Source organism: Ambystoma mexicanum, chromosome 3q, assembly GCF_040938575.1.
Source record: "Ambystoma mexicanum isolate Mex_15411 chromosome 3q, UKY_AmexF1_1, whole genome shotgun sequence".
Classification (NCBI taxonomy): domain Eukaryota; kingdom Metazoa; phylum Chordata; class Amphibia; order Caudata; family Ambystomatidae; genus Ambystoma; species Ambystoma mexicanum.
Genome location: NC_090926.1, coordinates 371,177,661 through 371,202,041, shown reverse-complemented (window position 1 = coordinate 371,202,041; position 24,381 = coordinate 371,177,661). Strand labels below are relative to the sequence as shown.

Genomic DNA, 24,381 nt, shown 5'->3' with positions numbered 1-24,381 from the left:
ATAAATAAACATAAATGAGCATGCGCTGCAGTAGCTGTCTGCATTATGTATCTGTGATTTGATGTGATTGTGTGTTGATAGTAGAGCTGTGGAGGTGGAGCCACGCCGGGAGACGGTGGATCAGGGCTGCTTGTAAGAGCACAGGCTGGCAGAGTGCCTTGGAAGACAATCCTCCATCTTGGGCATCTGAGTGATGGCTGTTGGTGTCTCCGTTGACAATCTCTCTCCGTCCGTCCTGACCCAGGACGTGGACAGAGTTCTTGCTGTGGGGGATTGGAGATGTGTGGCTGGTTGGTGTCATGCCTCCCATGAAGAAGGGTGCAGTCAGTGCTTGCTGCAAAGAGCATCATCTGTTTGTTGAGGTGCTGTAAAAGCCTTGGCTCGGCGCCTGGTGTTCACCATTCATCTTATAGATAACTCACAGCTGCTCGGGATGTAAACTAAAGGAGTCTGTCTTTAGTCATTTGCAACTCTCACCCCTGTGAGTAATCCCAAGCGCTCCACCTCCCCATCTGGCTGCTTCCCGTGTTTGTGAGGCCTCACTCGGCCCACACTGACCTCCCCATGCAGCTGGGATTCGTGGGATGTAGCCAGCATTGCTTGTCGGTGGAGGCCTGCCTATTGTACACGTGGACCCAGTGAAAGGGTTCCAGAAGTGAAAGGAGATATATTTATTTCATCGGGTAGTTTTTCTTCACCATGCCACCGGAGAGTGGGGCAAAGTTTGAACTACTCTGGGCGATTGTACACTTTCAACCAGTTAAAAGACTCAGATTCAACCAAGTGCCCAATTCCATTGCTAGAAAATTTGACGTGCACCCAAAACAAATCAATGGCATAAGCTTATTGTTATTTGTGACGTGATGAAAGATTTGGAGTGCTACAAAAAAAACCTGTTTATGTGTGTCTGGCAAGTAGACATTACAGAAATAAACTAAGCAGTTCAAAAAAGGAGTGGTTACTTTGTGAATGAATGTATTGACATGGAAGATTGAATTGCTAACTGGGGGCTGGGGGGGGGGATTTCAGACCACATACAACTTGTGCAGTGTGAATCACTCAAACATTCACACTTATTGGAATGACTTGTCACAGCCAATTGCATAGAATTTGCTGCATCACAATGTTTACCAGTAGCCTCACTACATTTTAAATAATACATTTGACCAATCTAAATGGTATTCATGTTATTAACTGTGTAAAGATGAAAGAAAGAACAAGCCTTGCCAGAATTTGGGCCCAAGTATGGTTTTTCTTCTCACTTATAACAAAATTCATTTAAAGGAACCACTGAATACGAACAATTCATAAGCTTTCTAAAGGTCGGAATGCAGAAAAAACAGAACTCACTTTTCTCACCTAACATCACCATTAATGCACACTCCTGTTTCATAAAAATATGCCGAAACAGAACTCTCAAATCATGTCCTATTGTATTACATGTAATTTTGTATTTTTGTACATATTATCAATGCAGGGCGACACATACCAGACTGCAATATGACGTGACTTCAAAGGCCTGGACTGGGTTATTACCTAATACGATGTGGCCCAACACAAGCCACACAATGTATGGTAGGGAGCTTCTTTCAGACTTGCATGCAACCTAGAATAACCTGTGTGATAGACACCTGCTTGTTGTCATTGATTGACACATGCATGTAGCTTGGTACTGTGTATACAATTTGTATATCTAAAATTAAATGTGTTAAATCCCTTTCAACATATGACAAGTTAGAAGGGCTATTGAGGTTATTACTGGGCTATATTTGTGTGTGTTTCAGCCGCAGCGGAGGCTTTCTGCAAAGGCACCCAGTGCTTGCATTTATATCAGTTGGCTCCATGCATGAAAACACTCTGAATATGGGCGTGCAGCCCCTGGGATCAAGTCTACATTGTAAAATGAACATCCAACATCCTGCTGTCAGGGAAGGGAAATGCTTCCGGATAGAGTTTGTCTTTAATATTCTCCCCATGCCCATGGGTGTTGCTAGGTCTGGAAAAGATCCGGGGCTAGGCTAATGTTGGGACTGTCGGAACTCAGGGCTAGCTAGCCTTTTGGTTGTAGCCCTTGAGATTCTGTCCGGGGCTACAACCAAAAGACCCGGGGCTACAGGCCCCTAAGCCCCACCGCCCGCCCTAGCAACGCCTCTGCACATGCCCCATTTGCATCCATGGAAGGCACTGAAATGGGTGAAATGAGTTTATGAGTAAACCGACCTTCAGGCTGAGCCCTGATGCTGACGGCACTGGGGGTTTCTGTCCCCCCTGTACTGCCTTATTTTCCCTGTGAGATTGTGTCTGACCCTGTTACGTGTGTTTGCTCATCGGCCTTGTGGTCAGTGAGCACCAGCAGCTTACTACTCCACACTCACCTCCTCCCTTACACATAATCTCACGCGCTAAGCCTTCAGGGAAGGAGGGCGTGCCATGCCCCTCAGTCCACAGCTGGTCTACACCACTGGTGGGATTCCTTCCTTGCTTCCCACTGCCCCCTGTTCATGTTCTTCCAGCCTTCAGCCCCTCCGTGTTCTCCACCTGCAGCTGCTCCTTCCCCACCACCTAGGGTGACCAGACGTCCCGGTTTTCCCGGGACAGGTCCGGGGAAATCACCCCCTGTCCCGGGGTCCCGGGTTTTTTTTTTTTTTCCAAACCCCGTCCGGGGTTTTGCTGCGCGGGTGTCTGGTGTCCCGATTTTCGGACGACACCGCTCCGACGCTGCAGTATGAGCCTGCGCTGCAGTGCGCAGGCTCATACTTTCACTTTGCCAAACATGTAAACGTTGCATTGAAAAAAGTGGCATACAGTGAAGCGCATGTGGGAAAGCAGGATACGCTGCCTCATTCAATTTGAAATATATGCCACAAGTCATCCCATCAATCCCATGCACTCAGTTCCATAATACTTAATTTTTAGGAGCAATTTCACATTCAAAACCACAATGTGAAAATGCTTCAGAAGAAATGAAAAATAAACAGTTATATAATCACTAAATGACTAACATGTCAGCATTTCTGTGGGTAATCGTATGTAGTATATATATGTATTGCACAATTTCCCGTGTAACTTCTCTCCCTCTGTGTGAGTCAATTGTAAATTTAACTGACTTTACAAAGTGTAATGTTAGCAATTTTAACATATAAAAGGTAACATACGGTTTATCATTTAATGTTTACCATATATGCATGCAATGTACTGTCTAAGATGGAAATGCAGAGCACACAACTTCAACCAGTTGTTCGAGGAATGGATATTTCTGTGTACAAGCTGCTCGCCGCACCTTCTAGTGCAACAGCCCCATATTAGTTGACTGGCCTCCACGCTAAATGTTCTCATGTCAGCCAGCAACAAAATATTCAATGACACAGCGAACCACACACAGACGTCCCCTTAAAACTGCTAAAACATAATGTTACAGAACAAGTTACCCCTGCCAAAACTTGCCATTTGCCTGAAATCTTACTATTAATTATCATGTAATGCCCTTCCCCTTCAATGCAGTGTATTGTTTAGTATGATCTGCAGACTTCAGTCCAGCGGTCTCCCAGACAATCAAAAGCGCTCAGATGCCTGGCCAATAGCAGTAAGGCACTCTGCAACTATCAAACCGTGTAAATCATGCTGATGCCCTTGTAGTGATGCCTTAAGTGTTTAATTATATGCTGCTGTTCTGCTTAAAGTATTTCAGGAGTAGTTTCATCAGCTCATTTAACCTGTCATTTGACTAAAATAGATACGACTTGATAATGCAGAATAGAGCCGCTTCTAGGGGCGTGCAAATGGGGCAGCAGCCCGGGGCACAGTTGGGGGCAAGGGACGCAGTAGGGACAGCCTGTTCAGTCTGCCACCTGGGAGAGCGGCTTGCGCCTTTGCACTTTAGATCAATGGACTGCACATCCTCATTGATAAGGAAATTGTATGATGAGAAATTTACCTGTGCCCGTACAAAAGCAGAAGCATTAGTATCCAAAGTGCTGGCGCCTTTAGCTATGGAGGATCTCCAGCGTGATTTGAGTAATGTTACCTGTCTATCAGTTTCGGTTGATGCTTCGAACAGGAAAGAGGTGAAGCTCATCCCAATTGTAATCAGATATTTCCAGGACCTTGAGGGGGTGAAAGTTAAGATTTTGGAGTTCACCTCGGTCCCTGGGGAAACCTCATTAATATTATTTGGGGAACTGCTTCAAGCCCTGGAGAAAAACAATCTAAGGGAAAAGGTAATAGCCTTTTGTGCGGATAACACAAACACAAACTTTGGTGGGAAAGCAAGAGCAGGGAAAAACAATGTTTTTTGTAAGTTGAAGGAGGCAATCCCTGAAAATAAACTAATTGGTGTGGGGTGTGCAGCACACATTGTGCATAATGCAGTGCAAACTGCTGCTGATGGGCTCCCCTTGGATATAGAATCCTTCATATTGAAAGTGTATAAATACTTCCACATCTATACTGTTAGAACAGAACAGTTAAAGGAATTTTGTGAATTTGTTGAGATAGACTACCAGAGCCTTCTTGGCACCAGTAACACACGCTGGCTGTCCCTATTGCCAGCTCTTGACAGGGTGCTCCAACTGTACCCAGCCCTGAAGTCATACTTTTTCTCACAGGAAAAAACCCCTACAGCCATTACCAAGTTTTTGCAGAACCCTATTGGTGAGGCGTGGCTCTGTTTCCTGCAGAACCAGCTAGTCCTGTTTAATGATACGATTAAGGTTCTTGAAAAGCAAAACTCAAATGCTATTGATGTTGGCCAAAGGTTGATGAGGCTGAAGGAGAAAATGATAGGGCGGCGTGATGCATGTTTTCTGAGTAACAAAGTAAAAGGCCTCCTAAATGACCTCCGTGAACAAGGGCAACTAAATGAAACCCAATTCAACGAATATGTGTACTCTTTTTATGACTGCTGTGTAAAGTACCTAGAAGAATGGGGCGCTCACTTCACAGAACTGAACGTTTTTTCCTGGGTCCTCCTAAACAGTGTCCCTGTTTGGGGAGATGTAGAGGGCTCCCTACAATTTGTGCAGTCTACATCAGGAAGGCTCAAACTCGATGACACAGAGCTTTTTGATGAGCTGAGCTGTGTGCGTAATTACACAGCTTGCAGGCTGGCCCAGTGGAACGAGCAAAAAAAGTCTGCAGATGAACGGTGGGTGGAGGTTTTCACCTATTTTTCACAGCAGAACATAACAATGAAAAACATGAGCATGATGGTCCAGTTTGTCTTGTGCTTGCCCGGCACAAATGCGCCAGTGGAAAGAATCTTTTCAATTATGAACAATACATGGACCGATGAACGAAACCGAATGGACATTGAGACTTTGAAATCCATATTGGTTACTAGGGTTAATTTCAGCCTGAGCTGCTCTGAGTTCCATAGCAGGCTACAGAAAGACAAATCGGTGCTACAAAGAATACATTCATCAGCAAAGTACTCATAATAGTAATAAAACGTGTACAGCAATTCTCTTGCTTTTTATCTTCACTGTTTTCAATCTTCACTGTTTTCATTCTTTGCAATAAAGGCATAGTTCTTTTCATCACCAAAAACCTTTTCGGGTGAAATAATTCCACAATAAAGTTTGCCATACGCATGTGGGGTGCATTACTTTTGTGCCATTCTATGATGCAAGGGGGCCAGCAGTCTTCATAAAGTGTGTACAATTGTGAAAATGCTTGCTTTAATCTCACAGCGAAATATTGTTGGGTTGACAATAACCCCAGTCCACTGCAGTGCTCTACCTGTACAGGTGGATCCCCAAGAATTCACTCTAAAAACAGAAAACCGTGCCACATAGTGGCTTCACAGGTATGTGTACATTAATCCAGCATTTGATCTGCTGTGGCTGCCCCCAAACTTCACTGTCATAAGTGCTATGTTTGTAGTCCCTTTTTTGTCTTTATCAGTGCTACGATATGTAGTCCTACTTTTGTGTCAGTGACCCGCGAAATTGTAGTCCTACTTCTATGTCGGTGGCCTGTCCTGGGTTTTTATTTTGAAAATCTGGTCACCCTACCACCACCTACCACCCAGCTGCCTCCCTCCCTTTCAGGCCCTCCACCTGGTATCTGTCTTTCTTGCCGCCCCGTCCCCCCACACCGAACCCTGCGCAACTCAGAGCCCTCAGGATACCGTGGCAGTTATTTACACATTTTGCAGCAAGAAAAATGAAATGCTGTGGCACAAATAAGTGCATGTTGTGGTGTGTATGCCTAATGAAAATAGTTACAGGTAGCTACTAATGTAAATAAATTCATTTCTAATGTCCTTATTGTGCCCAGAGATTAAAAACAATCACTCACCCGGGGAATTCCTTCATGCAGGCGAAGTGTGGGATTTGTGGGCACTGGGTATCAGAAAATGATATTGATTTGCCTGTCAGTCAACACATTATAATAAGTAGCAGAGTGAGATACCCTATTTTGTGCCTTTCAAAAATGTTGCAGCACGTTTAAAAATGTCAAGTGTTGCACTATTTTGCAGTGAGGGCAACATCGCTTTCAGCCTGAGGGTCTGCTCACTGCCCTCTTCCCCACTGACACGCTGCCTACCCTGAGGTCACTCCCTATCCCTTCTCTAGCACACCTTCCTTGCTCTCTCGCCTATGGTTCCTCGTTAAACTCCTCGCCTCACCCTCCAGCTGTCTTCCCACTTCACCCTTGCCCCCATGTGAGTCCCCCTGATCTCCCCCCCCTACATTTTACCTCATGAACTCCTCTCCTTATTCCGTGAGCTGTTTCCAGAACAGCTGGTCAGGGGCGTGCTCAGGACCACAGAATCAGGCTTACTTCTGAATGCGATGTTGAATGCAGTGAAGGAAAACATCTGCATGGCTAACAGGGGAATGCTGTGCATTCCATGGGCCCTGTTTTCGCATGCAGACCGTGAAGGTCCTTTCACGGAGCCCATCTTAGTTACGCTTCCTGTAACGTCTGTATTCTTCCTGTGTGCCGGCAAAACAGCTCCCTGTGCTGGCTACCCCTTCAAACCCAGGAGGTCCTGGTGTGGAGTCCATCTTAATCACGATTCCTGGAACTTGTGCGTTCTTCCTGGGGCATCCGTACAGCTCTCAGGGCTGGTTCTCCCCTTGGACCCAGGAGGTCGTGGTGTGGAGTCAATCTTAGTCACACTCCCTGGAACTTGTGCGTTCTTCCTGGGGCATCCGTGCAGCTCTCAGGGCTGGTTCTCCCCTTGGGCCCAGGAGGTCTTGGTGTGGAGTCCATCTTACTCATGCTTCTGGGAATGTGTGCATTCTTGCTGGGACATCAGTACAGCTCTCAGGGCTGGTTCTCCCCTTGGGCCCAGGAGGGCCTGGTGTGGAGTCCTTCTTAGTCACACTCCCTGGAACTTGTGTATTCCTCGTGGGGCATCAGTACAGCTCCCAGGGCTGGATCTCCCCTTGGGCGCCCAGGAGGTCCATCTTCTTTTTAACTGAAAGCCTTCTTCATTCAGTCCAACACCCCTATCTACACTCAGGCTTCCCCTTCTATAGACTAAATCTTTTTTTAAGACTATTTCTTGGAGCATAGACCGCCATGTTTCAGAAGTCTCAGTCCCTGTCTTTAGAGCCAGACTTTGGTATTTTTGTGTGAAGCCTCCACTTGGCTGTCAACAGAAGAGCCTTTTGGACTTGAGGTTTGATATCAGATCAGAGCCCCATGTCTTACTCAATGCCGCACTTTCTCCCATTACATTCAAATACTCTGTGCCAACAAAGCATTAATTCCAAGCCTTCCTCCTTGTTGAGCTCTAGAATTTAGTGACGGCTCAGTGGTGAAGGACCTTAGGACGCGTAAGAATGAAGTGTACACAGGTTGAAGTGATTGGAAACTATAAGGAAATGAGTTCCAATGCTTTTTACAACTATGTTCAACATTCTGGAATGGTTCTTTTGACGCTGAAGCAAACCTCATAATTTTACCAACATATAGCAGTTACTGCCGCACTGAAATCTGACTAGCTGTACTTTCACGAAGCCTGGTCGACATGTGATCATGGATGGACTATATATAGCTGGCTACTTCTTAGGCAGGGGAAGATGGAGGAGGTCCTGCAAACACTAAGAAGGAATGCCTCCTCAAACCTGTTGTTTGGAAAACGTGTCAAGTTGTCATCTCAAGTTAAATGCTGAGACGTCATAGTTGACAAAGGTCCAGACCATTTACAAGATGTGCTGGTTTAATATCGGGTGGCTAGGTGGAATGTGTCCATTTGTGCCAATGGACAAGCGTGCATGTGTATTGGGAGCCTTATTGACTAGTCGCGTGGACTATTGTAATGAACTCCTGTGGGCACTTCACTATTACCAGACACCAGGTGACTCAAAAATGATTGCCTTCCGAAGATAGGAAAAGTGATCATGTCCAGGAAGCGTGCAGGAACTTGATGTTAAAGCTCTCTGCGTCATCTTCCAATGCTTTCATGGGACTGTCCCCGTCTATGTTAAGGGTGGCCACACATGGCATATCCCAGCATGCAACCTTTGGTCAATGGAGGATCACAGACATCTCTAGGAGTCCGTGCCAGACCAGAGAAGATAAAAGACTGAGCCTTGGGACTCAGGCATTGGCATACATTATTAAATACTACATATGTTGTCCTAGTTTCAGGCCCCCGTTGAAGCAGCATATGCAAAGGTAGGCGTTAGCTATGGGTTCTAGCGAACTTCAGATCAGTTAGTTGAGACAATCAATTTCACAAAGTCAATATGCAAATGCTCCAACTGAGAGAAGAAAAACGGAACAATATAGGGGGGGGGCTCATTTTGCCTGTTCCACCCTCATGGCTGCCAGCCTGTCCCAACTGCAACCCAGTAACACCTGTGTTTCACCCTGCTCCTGCTTACCCTCTCACCCTCTGGAATCACGGTTCCACTACCTTTATTGGTCCACTTCTACCAAGGGAAGGCAATTTGTTTTCTCTTTCGCCCCTCATACACTACCCCTAGGAGACGTTATTGTCCTTTCGAAGTGGTGAGCAAGTGATCAGATGCAAAGTGGAGAGTGTCACCCTATTTTAATGCAATGTCCCTCTTTGGTGCGATGTCACGGTCCCTCTTTGTATTGCTTTGGATCAGCTGGGGTTTGCCCAAGATTTGTGATTCAAAGTATTTTTGTGGGAGCCTTTCTGGGTGTCACTTTTCTGCTTATTATTATACTTGTTGTTTTATAACGTGCTTAATACAGGGGACCAGTGTCTAAACGCGAGCCCGGGATTCGAACCAGCGTTGTCTTGCTCCCAAGACAAACGCGTTGCCCGTGAGCTTTAAGCACCATCCTTTCTTTCGGCCTAGAATGTGTGTACAAAGTCTAAGTACAGGTTTCATTCCAGCCTCTTTAAAGCGTTGTTGCCTTCTAAGCTTTTAATATGCTATGCTGCGTGATATGATATCTCTGCAACGTTGCCGTGCCTTTACCCTCTTCCCTGGCTGCAGCTCCTATGATTGATAAGAGAATCCAGCCCACACTCTCGCCATGCCCTCAAGGCTCATGGCCAATAATTGGTAGATCCCCAGAGCTCTGAAAGCTGCAACTCTCCAGATGTGTTTGACTACGACTCGCATCAACTGTACGTGCCAGAGCTGATAAGAGTTGTAGTCCAACACATATTAGGAACTAAAGGTAACAGCCCTGTGTGACCAACTTTATACTTTTTGACACTTGACCCCCATGTCATGGCCATGGTGCCAGTTAAGCTCCATCGGGTGATTGGCTCCCCTTACCCTATTATATTGCTATGCTGGTTGCTGATCATGGGCTCCAGAACTCTGCGTAAATTCCCAAAGACTCAAAATCTGGGCAATGGCGCCTTCTAAATGCATCCCCCAGCACACCAGGGGCCGCTAAAACAGGGGTGAGATATCTAAAGAAGGGCGGTGACGTTGCAAGCATACCAAGGCAGTGGGCATGCATGTGAACAGTGCAATAGGGCTCTGAATAGCAGGAATGAAAGTCAATGGGTGTCTGCATGCAGCAAGCAAATGAGAAGCATTCATTGTTGGCAGTGTGCAAAGGGTGCGGGGTCGTCATGTTGATTGCGTGCATTAGAACTTGTGGACATGCAGAGTCTGCATTCGAGTTACCGCAGCTAGGCCCAGGTAGGTTGGCTGCAGTGATTTACACATTGCAGGGGTGCACAAGCAAGGTGGGGCAACAGTGGGTGTGCTCGTTTGGCATAGAAACTGGCATATGACTGCAAGGGATCAGCTGTGCACAAACCAGGCATGAGAAGAGGTGCTGAGGTAGCTAGCCCCAAAGGGGTAGGCGAGGTCGTAAGCAATCACGAGCATTGGTACAGAAATGCATGCAAGCCAGGCTCTGGTCATTTCTCATAGTCAAATCTTTATTACTCGTTTCTCTGTGCACACAAAACACAATAATACTTCAGGGAAACGAAGACGCGGCGAACCTTGAGAGTGGCAGAGCTCTCAGCCTGCGAGATCCTATCCACACTTGCAAGAGTAGTGTTTACATGAAGACGTTCTTCCAATTACCAAATGCCCGCAACGGTGTCCCGACTCCAATCACACCTTTCCATGGCCCGCCTTCCCCTTTCGGTGATGTCATAATGCAATGCAAGCTGGTGCGTTCCCTCTCTGAGAGGGGCACTCAGAACACATCCTTGCCAGGGTGCGACGCTGCCCACCCCGGTTCCTCCAGGAGCTTGAAGAAATCGCGCCAAGCGGAAGAATAAGGGGCAGGTGAGCAGCATGGGATGTTTATTCTTTGCACAGTTGTCATGTTTCTGAAAAACCTTGCACTGCCCGACCTATGTATCCCTCTAGCCCCCCTCACCATCCACTCATTCTCGCCCCTAAAGTGCTAGCCACCAGCATGCCAGACCTGCAATGCCGCTTACTTCAACACAACCCCTTTCTTGCGCCAAACTTCCATAAACCTGCAACATTGTTGGTTCCTCTGCTTTACACGACAAACCCTCAAAGCGCGCCTTGAAGCCCAGGTTCCTTCTCCACCACTAAAAAGTGCAGGACTTACCGGGTTTGGAAGGTTATTGGACATTTATTTAAAAATATTTTCCTTACGAAACAATGTAAAAAAGGTTTGAATCAATAACCGAGACATTGCAGTCTAGCCTTTTTAGGAAACTTTGAGTGTTAATTGGGTGAAAGCAGACATTCGTTTGGGGAGCAAAGTCCAGGAGTGAGGGAAAGTGAGGGAGAGAATTAAGGCTTTTGTGGTGAAGGCCACTAGGAATGAGTTGTCTTGTCTTCTGTCTTCTTTTTTTAGCACCGTTAATACACTTTTCAAATCTACATTAGCACCTTGTCCCAAGAAATAAAAGTTAAAAAGAAAAAAACAAGGAGGTTTGAACTATTTTCTTTAAAAAAAAAAAAAAGCCAATGTGAAGGAAAGACAGCCGCACGCGGTGGCACGATTAGATCACCAAGTCCTTATCGATGTCCTCTGCAGAGAAAGAGACACAAAAACAATAAAAAGCAATGAGTGTGAGCAGGACAAGTGTCAAACAGAGGTATTTCATGGGGAATCTCCCCAGTGATGAAATTAGAGCAGTTATTCCCTGGCTTAAGAGTCCAAGGGCCTGTTGAATAACGCAGGTATTGCCCCAGTAGATCCAAGACGTGCATGTACTCAGGGGCCCGGTGGGTCACTCCCATTTTAGGAACTGCTGTCAGAGCTGATTGGCCAATCCAAATGGCATTAAACCGAGAATGTTTACAGGAAGGTTAACTTTATGATATCAATGCTCAAGGTTTTTCCCACTTCTGGAGATAAAACCAAACCTAGGGTGCTGCAACATCAAGGATGTCAAGAAAACTTAATGACGTTGATAAAGTTGCCCATTTTTTTAAACCAACAAATGTTTGGAGAAAAAGTTTGGCAAAGATTAGAATATTTACTTCCTGGTTAATGGTGAGGCCTTTCTTTCACAGGAAAGTGATAACTCAATCTGAAATAAATGTATGGCACCGAAAGCTACAAAAGCCCATTTGTAACTTCCTAAATAACTCTTGTGCAGTGTTCCTGTGCTCATGTTGTACACAGGGCCCACCAAAGTGCAGTATTCCTACTGTAATGCCCAGATTGGTGCACGAGGCCCATGAACTCTCGAATTCACATACTATAGTTCTCTAGACCTTTTGGACTACAACGCACATGTTCCTTCACCTTTGTCTATGCTGGCTAGGCTGATGGGAGTTGTAGTGCAAAGCATCTGGAGAGCCAAAGGTTGCAGACCACAGTTTAAGTATCCCAATAGTAACGCTATGGATTTGGCACACTCTGGCCAGCGTTTCTAAGATAATGCTGTGCACACTATAGAGTGTCTTTGCGGTTATAATAGTTTGGTGCATTAATTCAATGCTAACGCTCTGGACTTTGTAAACTAGGACCTCCATGAGGAGTAATGGTACAAATGAGTTTATAGCCTTATTACTTGATTTCTCGTGCAATGTTTTCTGTGTCAGGTACCAGGATCTACTCACTCTAGGACATTACCCTGACTTTGTATGTCAGGTGGGCCGCCAGTTTGACCTGAAAGTACTAACGTCAATTCCCTTCTAACGGTTGATACTTACGTTCCTTGATCCCGAAGCATTTGGCCCACTCTTCCAGGGCGATGTACTTGTCGCTGTCGGAATCGCACTCTTCGAAGAATCGGGTGGTGCAGTGCTCCATGGGGATCAGTGGGGCACGGAGGGGAGACAGCTCGGTGTGGGACAGGAACCTGAAGGGAGCAGACAGACAGAGATCAGCCACAGGCAAAGGTAAGGGGCCTGCGTGAGACAGTGTGAGATAGTAACCTTTAAAAGGGGGCGGTAATCGAAGGCCTTGCACATGAGATACCAGCCTTCAGGGCTATATAGCAGGCTAGATATCAGAAATGATGAACTGGCTTTCAAAGCTGTATAGGTGGCACGATATTAAACAGGAGATGCTGGGCACAAAAGGATACAGGTGACAGAGGATGCTTAGAACGTGCCAGCCTTCAAAGGGATCCATGAGGCATGGAACATACAATAGATACCAGCCTACCATCGGTGTGTACATGAGATGCCATCCTTAAGTGCCAAGGACGAATATGCTTTTCCTTTTTGCATAGACTTGCATAATAGCCTGGAAGTTAAGGGGTTAAAAAACATGACATGGGGCAGGCGACCCCAAGCAAGTTACCAGTCCTTCAGTAAGATTTGGGGAAGACGTTACACTGGTCCACAGGCCCTTGATGCCTGTTTTAAGTTCGCTCTTTAGAAATATGCCTTTGCTCCTTAATATGTGGCTACACAATCCTGCTCCTAAATTTACTTTGCCTAAAAGTGCCCATCCTTTTTCTCATCTTAGCTTTGCTACTTTGGTCATGATTTAGGGCCGGGCACAGCAACGGTTGCATACCCATCAATGGGGTGCTGGTCCAGCTGTCCAAACTGCCAGTGGACGGGGAAGATGTACATGTTGTAATTCTTCTCAAAGTCGCGGGCCAGCAGCTCCATGGAGTGGTCTCCAGCTTCCAGGCGCTTCTCGTTCTCGTGGATCTTCTTCACCTGTGCCAGAGAGGGTAGGGCAAAAGGGTCATCAGTATAGAGCTCACCCCTCAATCACAGACCCCTCATGCCAACATTCCACCGCTGATGATACTGAAACAAGTAAGGCAGGCAAGTGTAGCCACTCACGGGGCACATGGAGATGTTCTATGGGCCCGTGGAGCTGAAAAGCCCTTGACGAGGGAGTTAGTGCATGCGCTTTATGATGGATGCTCTGCAGACGTCTAGTGTACATTAGAGATGTATGTAGATTCACTCACTGGAATGGAAGAGGGCTGGTTATTGCTTAATATACTATTCTACATATGTGCAGGATTGCTCTGTAGGTGCACTAGTGCCTTTACTGGTGACTGCATGCACTACTGGACATGGCACAAGCTCACGGTCATCAATGTGTGGTTGGAGCACAGAATTAGTCTGACATGGACTTGTTGCATTGTGTTCTGAATAAGCACTCTGGTGTCTGACAGATGACTGGGTGTGTACCCGTGAGCTCATTGTTGCAGGTCTGTGTGTGTGTGTGTGTGTCCCAAATTGTTTGGGTGTGGTTTTCTAAAATATGGTGTTCTTCTCTGCACCATATTATTCAATATGTTTTCAGGCCATTATTCAAGTTGCCAGTGTGTACAAACCCCTGGCTTTCTGATCCTAATCCTGTTTTATCAGTCCTACCAGCCTGGCAGGCCTGTGTGCACTGCAGTTCATGTAATCACATCTAAGAGACATTAGCAGCCCCCCATGAGCCAATACTCTAGAGTCTTAGCTTTCTTAAGATGTTACCACCAGATAATCTGAACTGAAAAGCTTCTTCCAAATGTCTATCTTTTCAGTAACATTCAAGCAAACAACCCATTTGATCGTATTCTGCAGGAATTAATTCAGTGGTCTTCAAACTTTGGGGCTTGTCCCCGCAGGGGCCCAAAGGATGTCCTGGGCGGGGGGGGGGGGGGTGTGAGGCTCTTTCAAAAGAGAATACGGTGATTGCCTTTAATAGAGAATATAAGCAAATATGGCATCTGGCAGGGGCAACAACAATAGTTTTACTCAAGGGGGATCAGAGTAGAAAAGTTTGAATACCACTAGATTAATTGATTAAACAATTAAAGAAGGACTCACATTTGTCATGCCCCACTGCTCTGCAGATACACACACTTTATCACAGGTTATGGTGATACATAAAGTTTATTGTCACATAGTATCGATTCTTCAAGAAGGTTACACTTAGCGCAGTGCAAAAGTAATGTATACACCACTTATCCTCTCACTGGACATCTGCATCTTAAGCCCTTGTTAGATGTATTTATTAGTGGATTACAATTATCATCCAACCTTTAACGTGGTTCCTTGTACCAGGCTGATATCTGATTTGTTAAGTGATGAGCATTTTTGTTCTCCTGATTAAGCCTGGAAATGTGAGCCTCTGACACCTGAACATTTAGAATTTGCAAGAAGCATCTTTGTTGAGGATATTTTAATCTGCTTGTACCAAAGACTGCTTTCCTGGTCTCAGGATGCGTTGAAACTGCTCTCTATAGGAACTCAATGAGCTCCTGCCAACTTGGAAGGAGTAAACCGTCCATTTCTAAAATATCCAGTAGATCTGATGACTTTTCTCTGATTTGTGAGATACAGAACTGGCAAGAAAATGCTCTCTGCATAGACCTTTTTGTTTGCAGAATTTCCCCATGCCCAATTTTCTGTAGGTAACCAGATATTTCATTGAGTTGGATAATTTCATTAATTATTTAGGCAGACACCGCATTCATATTAGTGCCTATCAATGCCGGAGTCTTTGGCTTTGTGTACAATCAAAGATATACATTTAAATGTGCAGTTCCCACAATCCTTTGGTTTCACTGGAGCTTGCATACCTTTCCTCTGACTTATCAAGTGCCTTTTTAAGCCCAGGTAAAGATTTCAGCTAGAGTATCGCATTTATTAATACTTTTCCTGGGTATAAATAAAAGTGAATAATCAAAAAAATAGAATGAAGCTTTTGGACTAGTAGCATCTTTGTCACATGTACCTGTACTGTTAACGCTCGGATAATGTATTCCACTTTGTCATCAATTCTTTGTATTATGTATGTTCTTTAGCCAATCCCGAGCATGCACAGGCCAGGGGATCTCCTGTCTTGGAAACCCTATTACTTCCATTTGGGTTAGACTTGTTTGAAATCTAGATTTGCTCCTGCATTCCTGCTTCTAGTACAGAAATGCGTGATTCATATGGTGCTTGCTATCTCAAATGTTCAACTTCCACAGGGGTGATTGTAGGATTAGGAGCACCGTGCTAATCAATAAAGGATCCATGCTGCAAACACAGCCGTGCTGCTACCCGGCTGACTAGTTCCACTCGATTTTGGGAAGCAGTATCTATAAGGTGATCAGCTGCTTATAGCAGCATTTCCTCCACCAGCTTCCGTGACAGAATGGTTTGATGTTGAGATGTTTGCCTTATTTCCACACACAAGTCAAACAAAAGGGGCCAGACGGGGAGACTTGCCGTGCTTTGCTTTTTATAATGAAATGAGCTCATTACCTAAGAGACCTTTTTGCTCTGATATAATTCGTACACACCTGTGTTATAAAATAGAGCTAATCAAAAACCTAGGTGTCCTACAGAGAAAATCCTAAAACCCTCTGTAGCAATCACTTCTTACGTCTATACTGAATTTAGCAAGCAGGTTTTAAGGAGACATAACCATCTCCAGTTCCAGATTAGTCGGATTAGTTCCCGGTTTTCTGTTTATCCGGGCATGCACATGTCTGTGCTGCTTCTGAAGTCTGTAAAGCAGCAGTGCATTGATATGCAGCAATGACATTGGCCTCTGCAACTCTCTTTGCTTCTGGATCAGGGTAAGTAAGGCCTGCCAGTCAGCAGCTTTTCAGCGAGCTCTTTCTCTAAATGACTTAAAATAATTCAGATTCTCGGGACTAACAGGGGCATCGCCATTTTGTTCCTCTCTGCACATAATTCACTGTCCTGTTTGTTTGTTTTTTTACAACTTTAATGCTTATTTTATTTCTTTTTCTGTATATTAGGAATCCAGATCGTTCCTAGCCACCGACAATGTTCAAAATGGCGTCGTTTCTTTTATCATATGTTGTCTGCGGTTTTGCTCTCTATATGGCAATTCTCTCTTATATTGTTCTGTCTCATATACATCCTGTTCACTGCACTACACCGTGTATGTGATATGTCTATGTGTATCGCGTGGGTGTGTGTGTTCGTGGGTATGTGTGTGTGTAGTTGTTCTGTGCATAATTTGAGACCTGTCACTAGTGCACGCTGTCTTTTTTTCAGACGTGCCCTGTGTCTTGTGGGGTTCCTTGTCGCGTGCTTACCCTGAGTTTCTGTTTCTCGTTGAGCAGGTTGTTGTCCTCGTCTCTTTCGTACAGAGTGACGAGCACGTTCTTCAGCCAGTCGCGCATGCGCAGAGGAAACTCTGTCAGCTCCAGGTCGAGGCAGGGAGCAATATCTGCAACACAATGAAATGGGACCAATCGGCGTCAGATGCATCCCCAAAGGCATAAATGAGAAGTACAGCCCCTGCAAAAGTCAGAGGAGTGCCCCCTCTTTGTCAAACATTTCCATAGTAGAGAAATCTCACTTTATCAGCTTGCATATGAATGGCGCAGGTGCATAACACAGCAGATATAGCCAGTGGTGTCTCACCCATCTCTAGGTGGACAGGCTGTGGATGGGCGGTGATAGCCACACAGCCTTAGCTCACTTGCATGAGGACAATACTTTGGCAGAGCTCAAAAGGTAATACAGACCTCACTTTTTATCGCCAACAACCCCGGCCGTCACCCAAGAAAGGCAAGACACCCACAGGAGACAGCTACTCTGCAGCCCTCCCCTCGTGGAGGGCAACACACTCTCTACTCAGAGGAGACTGCCTCCATATCCCTAGCCACTCCATGCGTCCCCTCGATAAGGGCAAAACATAGCCTGGGAACAACTATCCTAGACCTAACTGCCAGGACAAGGACACAAGGAAGGAAAGCTGAGATGGAGGGAGAGAGAAAAGGAGGGGAATGGGGAAATGTGTTTAGAGAGACGGAGAGAGATCGAGTGGATGAGAGAAGGGGGCATGCCAATGGCTGTAAGGAGGCAGAGGGAAAGGGTATGGAATAACAGAAGGAAGTAGAGAGGAAGGGAGAGAAGGAAAAGGGCAAATGAGCAATAGATGAAAGGAAGGAAAGGGGCACATCGTCATTTATGAGGATGGAAGAGAGAAAAAGAAGGGAACAAGCAATGGAGGTAATGAAAGGGGAGAGGGAAGGAGCGAGAGAGGCAGGGGCTTAGACGGCGGAAATTGAAAGGGAGACGGTAAATGGGACAACAGACGGAGGAAGGGAAGGATGAAGAAAGCTAAGGGTTCCATGAATGGCGAAAAGGAGAGAAAAGGTTAACTATTGGGTAAGGTTCAAGAGACAGAGAAAAGGGGAACCGGAATATGGGGAAGAAGAGTGAAAGAGGGAAGAGAGAGAGAGAGAGAGAGAGAGGGGAAGAGAAATAGAGAGAGAGAGGGAGAGAGAGTGGGGTGGCAAATGAACCAATGGTTGCTGGGAGAAAGAAGGGCTACAAAACAGGCAATAGATGAAGGAATAAAGGGAGACTAAGTAGAAAGAGGTAGAGGATGAAACAATGATTAGCGAGGAAGGGATTTGGCCACAGTAGCGGCCTAGTCATGTAGAATGGAAAGATAAGAAACATTACTGAGCCTGGGCGCTCGGCTTAACCTACATTTGCAGGGTCCGATGTAGTCCAGGTGCAGTTTATGGCCCTTCTTTGTTCCCTCAAGGGCACATTTGGTGGCGAAGAATTGGCAGGTAGACTCGTAGGTCTTGTTGTCATTGCTGCACACCTGCATTGGAAATAGAAATCAAAAGGATATCAAAGGGAGCAGCAGAGGTTACATGCATACAGTAGACCGGTCCCTGGCAGCCCTCCCACCCCGCCCCCCGATTCAAGCCAACCTTAATCCTTGTTGGTGTACCAGCATTAGCAACCCCCGCCCCCACAACCCTGCGCAACAACTGAGCGCTGCCTTTCCAGCAGTTTGAGCCATTACCCCGCTGCAAAGTTTTGATTGGACAGCAGCAAGAACCGCCTTGGTTCGCTTGGCCTCTCCCTGTTGCAGCTGATCCCACCTTGCTCCCCCCATTGGATTGCAGGAGCAGCACTTCAAGAAACACCCCAGTCCACCGAGCTTCCCTAGTGAAGCTGTATGTGCAGGTCCAAATTCCTCCCACACCCCTCAAAGCACTGCTTGTGAATCATACAGAGGATATCCCTCACCCGCTAGGTTTCATTGGTGTACCAGTATCGGCCCTGCCAGACCCTAAACCACTTGAGAGTTTTCTCTGGTCCAGTTGGAGTAGCAGTACAAGGATTTACCCCAGGCAGTGGGAATATGGCTTTTGTGGTGCAGCGGTACTAGCCATCCTTGCTCCGCCCAAGTCTAGTTGGTCCAGCAGCAGGAGCTCTCCTCGAGGCCATAAGCATGTACTCACCACCTAACAGCACCCCTCTCGCTTCAGTCGCTGGATCTTGTTTATGTCGCGGTATCAACCCTCCACTAACTCCCTGAATCTTGCTGGTGGCACAGCCTTAGCTCTTAAAATGTCAGGTTTTGCTTATGCAGCAGTATGCACTGATCCACAGGTGATGAAATGTGTGGCTATAGCAGTGTCAGCCCTTGATAACCTGTCCTGAGATCTCTCTGGTGCAGCAGTGTGATTACCCTTCCCTGCTGCATCCTGAGCAGCAGGGGTGCAACACTGAGGTGCACAGTGGTTGAACAGATTTTGAACCCTCACTGGTCTCTTCTGTAGAAGCACAAGTTGCCCCTGAATCCCGCTGTTGCAGTCTTGAGAGCCTCCTCTCTTTCCACCTTACCCGCTCAAACTCGCTGACGCTCGCTGGGCAGCTGGTGGGGTCCTGGCACACGCACATGGGGTTGTTGCTTTCATCCACCTCGCACACCTTTCCGTGCTTGCAGTGATGGTTGAGGCATGGGTCTGTAAGAAGAGACGGGAAAAGTGAGAGAGGCACAACATGCAGGTACTCTGGCCACAATCATACTCAGGGACACGTGCTGTTCCCATCACCGCCCCATGACATAGGCAAGCTATAGGGAGAGCGGTGCCTCTTAACAGTTGTTAGGGAGCACACGTACCACGTCAAGCAAGACCAGTGAGCGGTGGTAGGGCACTGAACAATGGGAAGCCGCCTTCTTGCCACAATGCTCTGCTCTGGGTGCAAGGAGTTCCTGGGTGAGTGGCAAGGCCCTTGGCCACATCTCGAGGAAGTCACTGATCTCTAGAGCTACTGTTGGGTTTTTTGGCTTCTAAATGTCCAGGGAGGACCCATTGGTGATTCAGTGTTCTGCATTTGAACTGTGCTGCAATATTATTGTGAGAAGGGTAAGACAAGTGATGAAGGAAGAGTTCACTCCCAGGAAACTGGATACAGGTTCTATCACATGTGCACTACAGTTCCAGATCATGAAACCACGGTCCTGAAAGAGGCCACGCTTTGCAGCAAGCGTGGGAGCCCCAGGAGAGGCCAAGCACTGCAGCAAGCGTGGGAGCCCCAGGAGAGGCCAAGCACTGCAGCAAGTGTGGGAGCCCCAGGAGAGACCATGCTCTGCAGCAAGTGCGGGAGCCCCAGGAGAGGCCAAGCACTGCAGCAAGTGTGGAAGTCCCAGGAGAGGCCATGCTCTGCAGCAGGTGCGGGAGCCCCAGGAGAGGCCATGCTCTGCAGCAGGTGCGGGAGTCCCAGGAGAGGCCATGCTCTGCCTCAAGTGTGGGAGCCCCAGGAGAGGCCAAGCACTGCAGCAAGCGTGGGAGTCCCAGGAGAGGCCAAGCACTGCAGCGAGTGTGGGAGCCCCAGGAGAGGCCATGCTCTGCCTCAAGTGTGGGAGCCCCAGGAGAGGCCAAGCACTGCAGCAAGTGTGGAAGCCCCAGGAGAGGCCATGCTCTGCCTCAAGCGTGGGAGCCTTAGGAGAGGCCAAGCACTGCAGCAAGTGTGAGAGCCCCAGGAGAGGCCAAGCAATGCAGTCTGTTTGAGAGTCGCAAACAGGGGGTATCCGGTAATATTATCCCCATATATATGGTGGCCATACAAATGGTCAACGGGAAATGTCTGTGGCTACTTTATATATGGCGACCATATGTATGGGGTCAAGGGGAGAGGTGTAAATGGGGTGCCCCCCACCCTCCTTGAAAAAAAAAGGTTTTGGGAGTTGCAGGGGTGTCCCCCGCATGTTCAATGTGATAATGTCCGTTGAAACCACAGCCATTTTCTTGCGTCATTTTTGTCAGACGACATTTTTGCAGGGACATTAATTATCACATGGAAACAAACATGGGTGGTTCTGCAGCCTGCCTAGATACCAGAATAAACCACTTTCTGCAGGTCTGTGGTAGAGTCCAAAAATGAAGCAGGCTCTGCAGCCCCATGAGAGTTTCAGACGAGGTCAGGCTCTGCAGCCAGTCATAGTCTTAGAACAGACGAAGGTCTGCAGCCTGTTTGAGAGATCATGGAAAAGCCAGGCTCTGTAGCCAGTGTGGGAGTCCAAGAACAGGTCATCTGTACACTATGGTGCTGGAGGTTTCCAAACTAGCTGGGTCTTTATGCTCACCTTGACTGCAGGGGCCTACCTCTCTGGGTCTTTATGTGCCACACCGGCTGCAGAGTGTGACCTCTCTGTCTCTTTATGCATCACACTGGCTGCAGAGTTTGAACTCTCTGGGTCTTTGTGAATCACACTGGCTGCAGAGTCAGACCTCTCTGACTATTTATGCATCACATTGGCTGCAGAGTTTGACCTCTATGGCTCTTTATGCATCACACTGGCTGCAGAGTTTGAACTCTCTGGGTCTTTGAGAATCACACTGGCTGAAGAGTATGACCGCTCTGGCTCTTTATGCATCACGCTGGCTGCTGAGTTTGAACTCTCTGGGTCTTTGAAAATCACACTGGCTGCAGAGTCTATCTTCTCTCTGTATGCATCACACTGGCTGCAGAGTTTGAACTATCTGGGTCTTAATGCAATGCATCACACTGGCTGCAGAGTGTAGCCTCTCTGAGTATTTATGGATCACACTGGTTGCAAACTCTGCAGCCAGTGTGGCACATAAAGACCCAGAGAGTCCAGACTCTGCAACCAGTGTGACGCATAAAGGCCCAGAGAGGTCAAACCCTGCAGTCAAGGTGAGCATGAAGACGGAGATAGGTCAGAACCACCAGCAGAATGGTGCATAAAGACCCAGCGAGGTCAAACTATGCAGCCAGTGTGATGCATAAAGACCCAGAGAAGACAGACTCTGCAGCCAGTGTGACTCATTAACACATAGAGTTGCCAGACTCTGCAGCCGGTGCAACGCATAAATGGTGTTTATGCATCACACTGACATCAGAGAGGGCAGACCCTGCCGACCCAGAAAGGCCAGACTCTGCAGCCAGTTTGATTCAAAAGGACTGAGAGAGGCCCGACTCTGCAGCCAGTGTAACTCATAAAGACCAGTGATGCCAGACTCTGCAGCCAGTGTGAAGCACAACGACCCAGAGAGACCAGACTCTGAAGCTAGTGGAAGCACAAAGGTCAAGAGAAACCAGACGCTGCAGCCACTGTGATGCTAAATTACCCAGAGCGGCCAGACTCTGCAGTCATCGTGACACATAAAGGCCCAGAGAGGCCAAATCCTGCAGCCAGTGTGACAGGGAATAGAACTAAATAGACCATGCTCTGCAACAAATTTGAGAAAGGAGTGAGGCTCATCAACAAGTGTATGAAAAGGGAAATCAGAACGGGCAGGCCCTGTAGCTAGTGAGACTGGACAAGAGACCAAAAGAAAAAGAGTTCCACACCATAGTGAGAAGGAAGACTTATACAGCAGGCCAGGTTCTACTACCAGGTGCAAGAAAGTGCAATGTAGAGCCTGTCAGCAAAAAGTAAATAGGGCAAGGCAGGGAGCTGAGGCTGAGCAACAGGTGTTTGAAAAGCAGAGCAGTACACATGAGGCTCTCCATCCGGTGTGGCTAGGCCTGGGAAGAGGGCGAGGGCAGTCAAGCTCTGCAGTCTGTAAGAAGGAAGAAGACCACAGAGGCCTAGGTCTTCAGTCTGAGAGATAAGAGGCACAGAGAGCTTAGGCCAGGCACCCATACTGACGGAAAGAGAGCAGAGAAGTCACTCTCTACAGCCAGTGAAATGGGAGAGACCTACCGGGGCTTAGCTCTTACACACGTGACAGTGGGGAGCCGCAGCAAGACCAGGCTCCACAAACAGGCTAAGAGCAAAGGAGCCACAAAGCCAAAGTGGGGTGGGAAGAAAGAGCCACAGAGAGGGACCACAAAGCCAGGACATGCAGCCGCGTTGATCTAGAAACTAATAAAGGAAACGGACCCTGCAGCAAAATAGAAAGAATAAGATCAGATTGTGTTACGCTGCTGAAAAAGGGAAATCAGGAAGATACAGCAGACTGCTCAATCATATGGCAGAGGCGGCACATCTTCTAACTTTCTGTTGGATTTCGCCCCCACGCAATCTTTGAGAAGAAAAAGAACTGAAGCCATGGTGAGCCATAGAGAGGGCAGGCTCTGCGGCAAGCGTGTTGGTGACAGGATCGAAGAGGACAGGTTCTTCGGGAAGTGTTGTGGAGATGGTCCCACTTATACAGCCACGGAACTTGGGGATTGGCCCAAAGACTGCGGGGCAATGGCAGTGTGCCAAGGGGGCAGACACTGAGGCCTCTCTGCCCCAAGTGTGACAAAGAAGAGGCAACGAGAGACCAGGTTCCACAGCCATTGCGACAGAGGAGGTATGTCCCTCTGCCATTGTGACTGAGGAGAGCCCAGGGTCTGCACAGTCTGTATGACAGCCAAAGAAAGCAAAAGAGACAAGGCTCTTCGGTCAGTGTGACAGTTGTGAGGCCCAGAGGAGCCAGAGTGTCAGGGCGCAGAGTCTAAAGGAGGGAGGCATTGCTCATATGCACTTAAGTAAGCTTAACTAAAGTTGAGGCAGAGCTCTGTTAAAGTGTAGAGAGGCCTAAGGAAGCCATGTTCCTTGGTCAACCACTGGGCGGAAAGGCAGAGCTCTGCGGCCAGTGTGCGAGTGGAGATACTAAAAAGGACCAAGATCAGCAATCAATGTGGCCGAAGATGTTCAATCCTTGACGCCTTGATTTTCTGCCTGCCATTCTCCATTGTTACCGAGCATGGAATGGACCACGTGTAAGAAACAGTAATTCATAGTTATAAGGAAAATCTGCTTACTCTCTGGAGCCACGACTTCCTCCTCCTCGTCCTCGATGGCTTCATCAAACTCGCCAACCTCGACCTGCACGGGATTCACCCCAAGCACCTCCTGGAAAATGTTAAAACATCCTAATCAGCCCTGTGCTCTGATTGGCTAAAGTGGAAAACAGATTGCCTAATGGACTTCTCCATGAAGAAGGTGGGAGTGCAAAAGGGGATAGATCGAAGTAGAAACAGACAGGTTGGCAGAGGAATCATGGAATGCAGGAGGGTGTGGACAGGACTCTGGGTAGCAGTGAAGAGAGAACAGGGTTACGAGACACGACAGAATTGTGTTTTATCTCACCTCGGCATCCTCGACCACCTCCGCCTCTTCTGGCAGAGCATCCTGCTGCTGTAGGAAGGAAAGACCAAAGAACGATCAATGGGAGCCAGCTGCAAGACACAGAACCCCCGACGACCGCCTTCTTCCAGGTGAAGAGTGCAAGACATGCACACGCCAAAACATGAACCAGTACCCTCCACCTGGGCCTGGTGTGGCACCATGCCTGGGGAGAATGTCTAGACCTCTAAGGCATCCCTCAATTCTCCCACT

The 24,381-nt window shown here is 47.3% G+C and overlaps 1 protein-coding gene and 1 long non-coding RNA gene across 3 annotated transcripts in view; both read right to left on the bottom strand.

The window, feature by feature from the left end:
* Nucleotides 1-642: 642 nt before the first annotated feature.
* On the bottom strand, nt 643-6,641 carry LOC138582584 (uncharacterized). Its single transcript, XR_011305047.1, has 2 exons — nt 6,018-6,641; nt 643-2,562 (listed from the first exon to the last, which is right to left on the bottom strand). It is a non-coding gene; the product is annotated as an uncharacterized lncRNA (long non-coding RNA).
* Nucleotides 6,642-10,315: 3,674 nt separating this feature from the next.
* The window catches only part of SPARC (secreted protein acidic and cysteine rich), a 40,710-nt gene continuing 26,644 nt past the window's right edge, over nt 10,316-24,381 (bottom strand). For both annotated transcript variants that reach the window (XM_069653998.1, XM_069653999.1), the window contains exons 3-10: nt 24,133-24,180; nt 23,805-23,895; nt 19,425-19,546; nt 18,270-18,390; nt 16,862-16,995; nt 13,366-13,514; nt 12,552-12,700; nt 10,316-11,418 (exon numbers count right to left, since the gene is read on the bottom strand). In XM_069653998.1, coding sequence (XP_069510099.1) covers nt 11,390-11,418; nt 12,552-12,700; nt 13,366-13,514; nt 16,862-16,995; nt 18,270-18,390; nt 19,425-19,546; nt 23,805-23,895; nt 24,133-24,180 — 843 coding nt within the window. In that variant the 3' untranslated portion in view covers nt 10,316-11,389. The remainder of the gene's footprint in view (nt 11,419-12,551; nt 12,701-13,365; nt 13,515-16,861; nt 16,996-18,269; nt 18,391-19,424; nt 19,547-23,804; nt 23,896-24,132; nt 24,181-24,381) is intronic.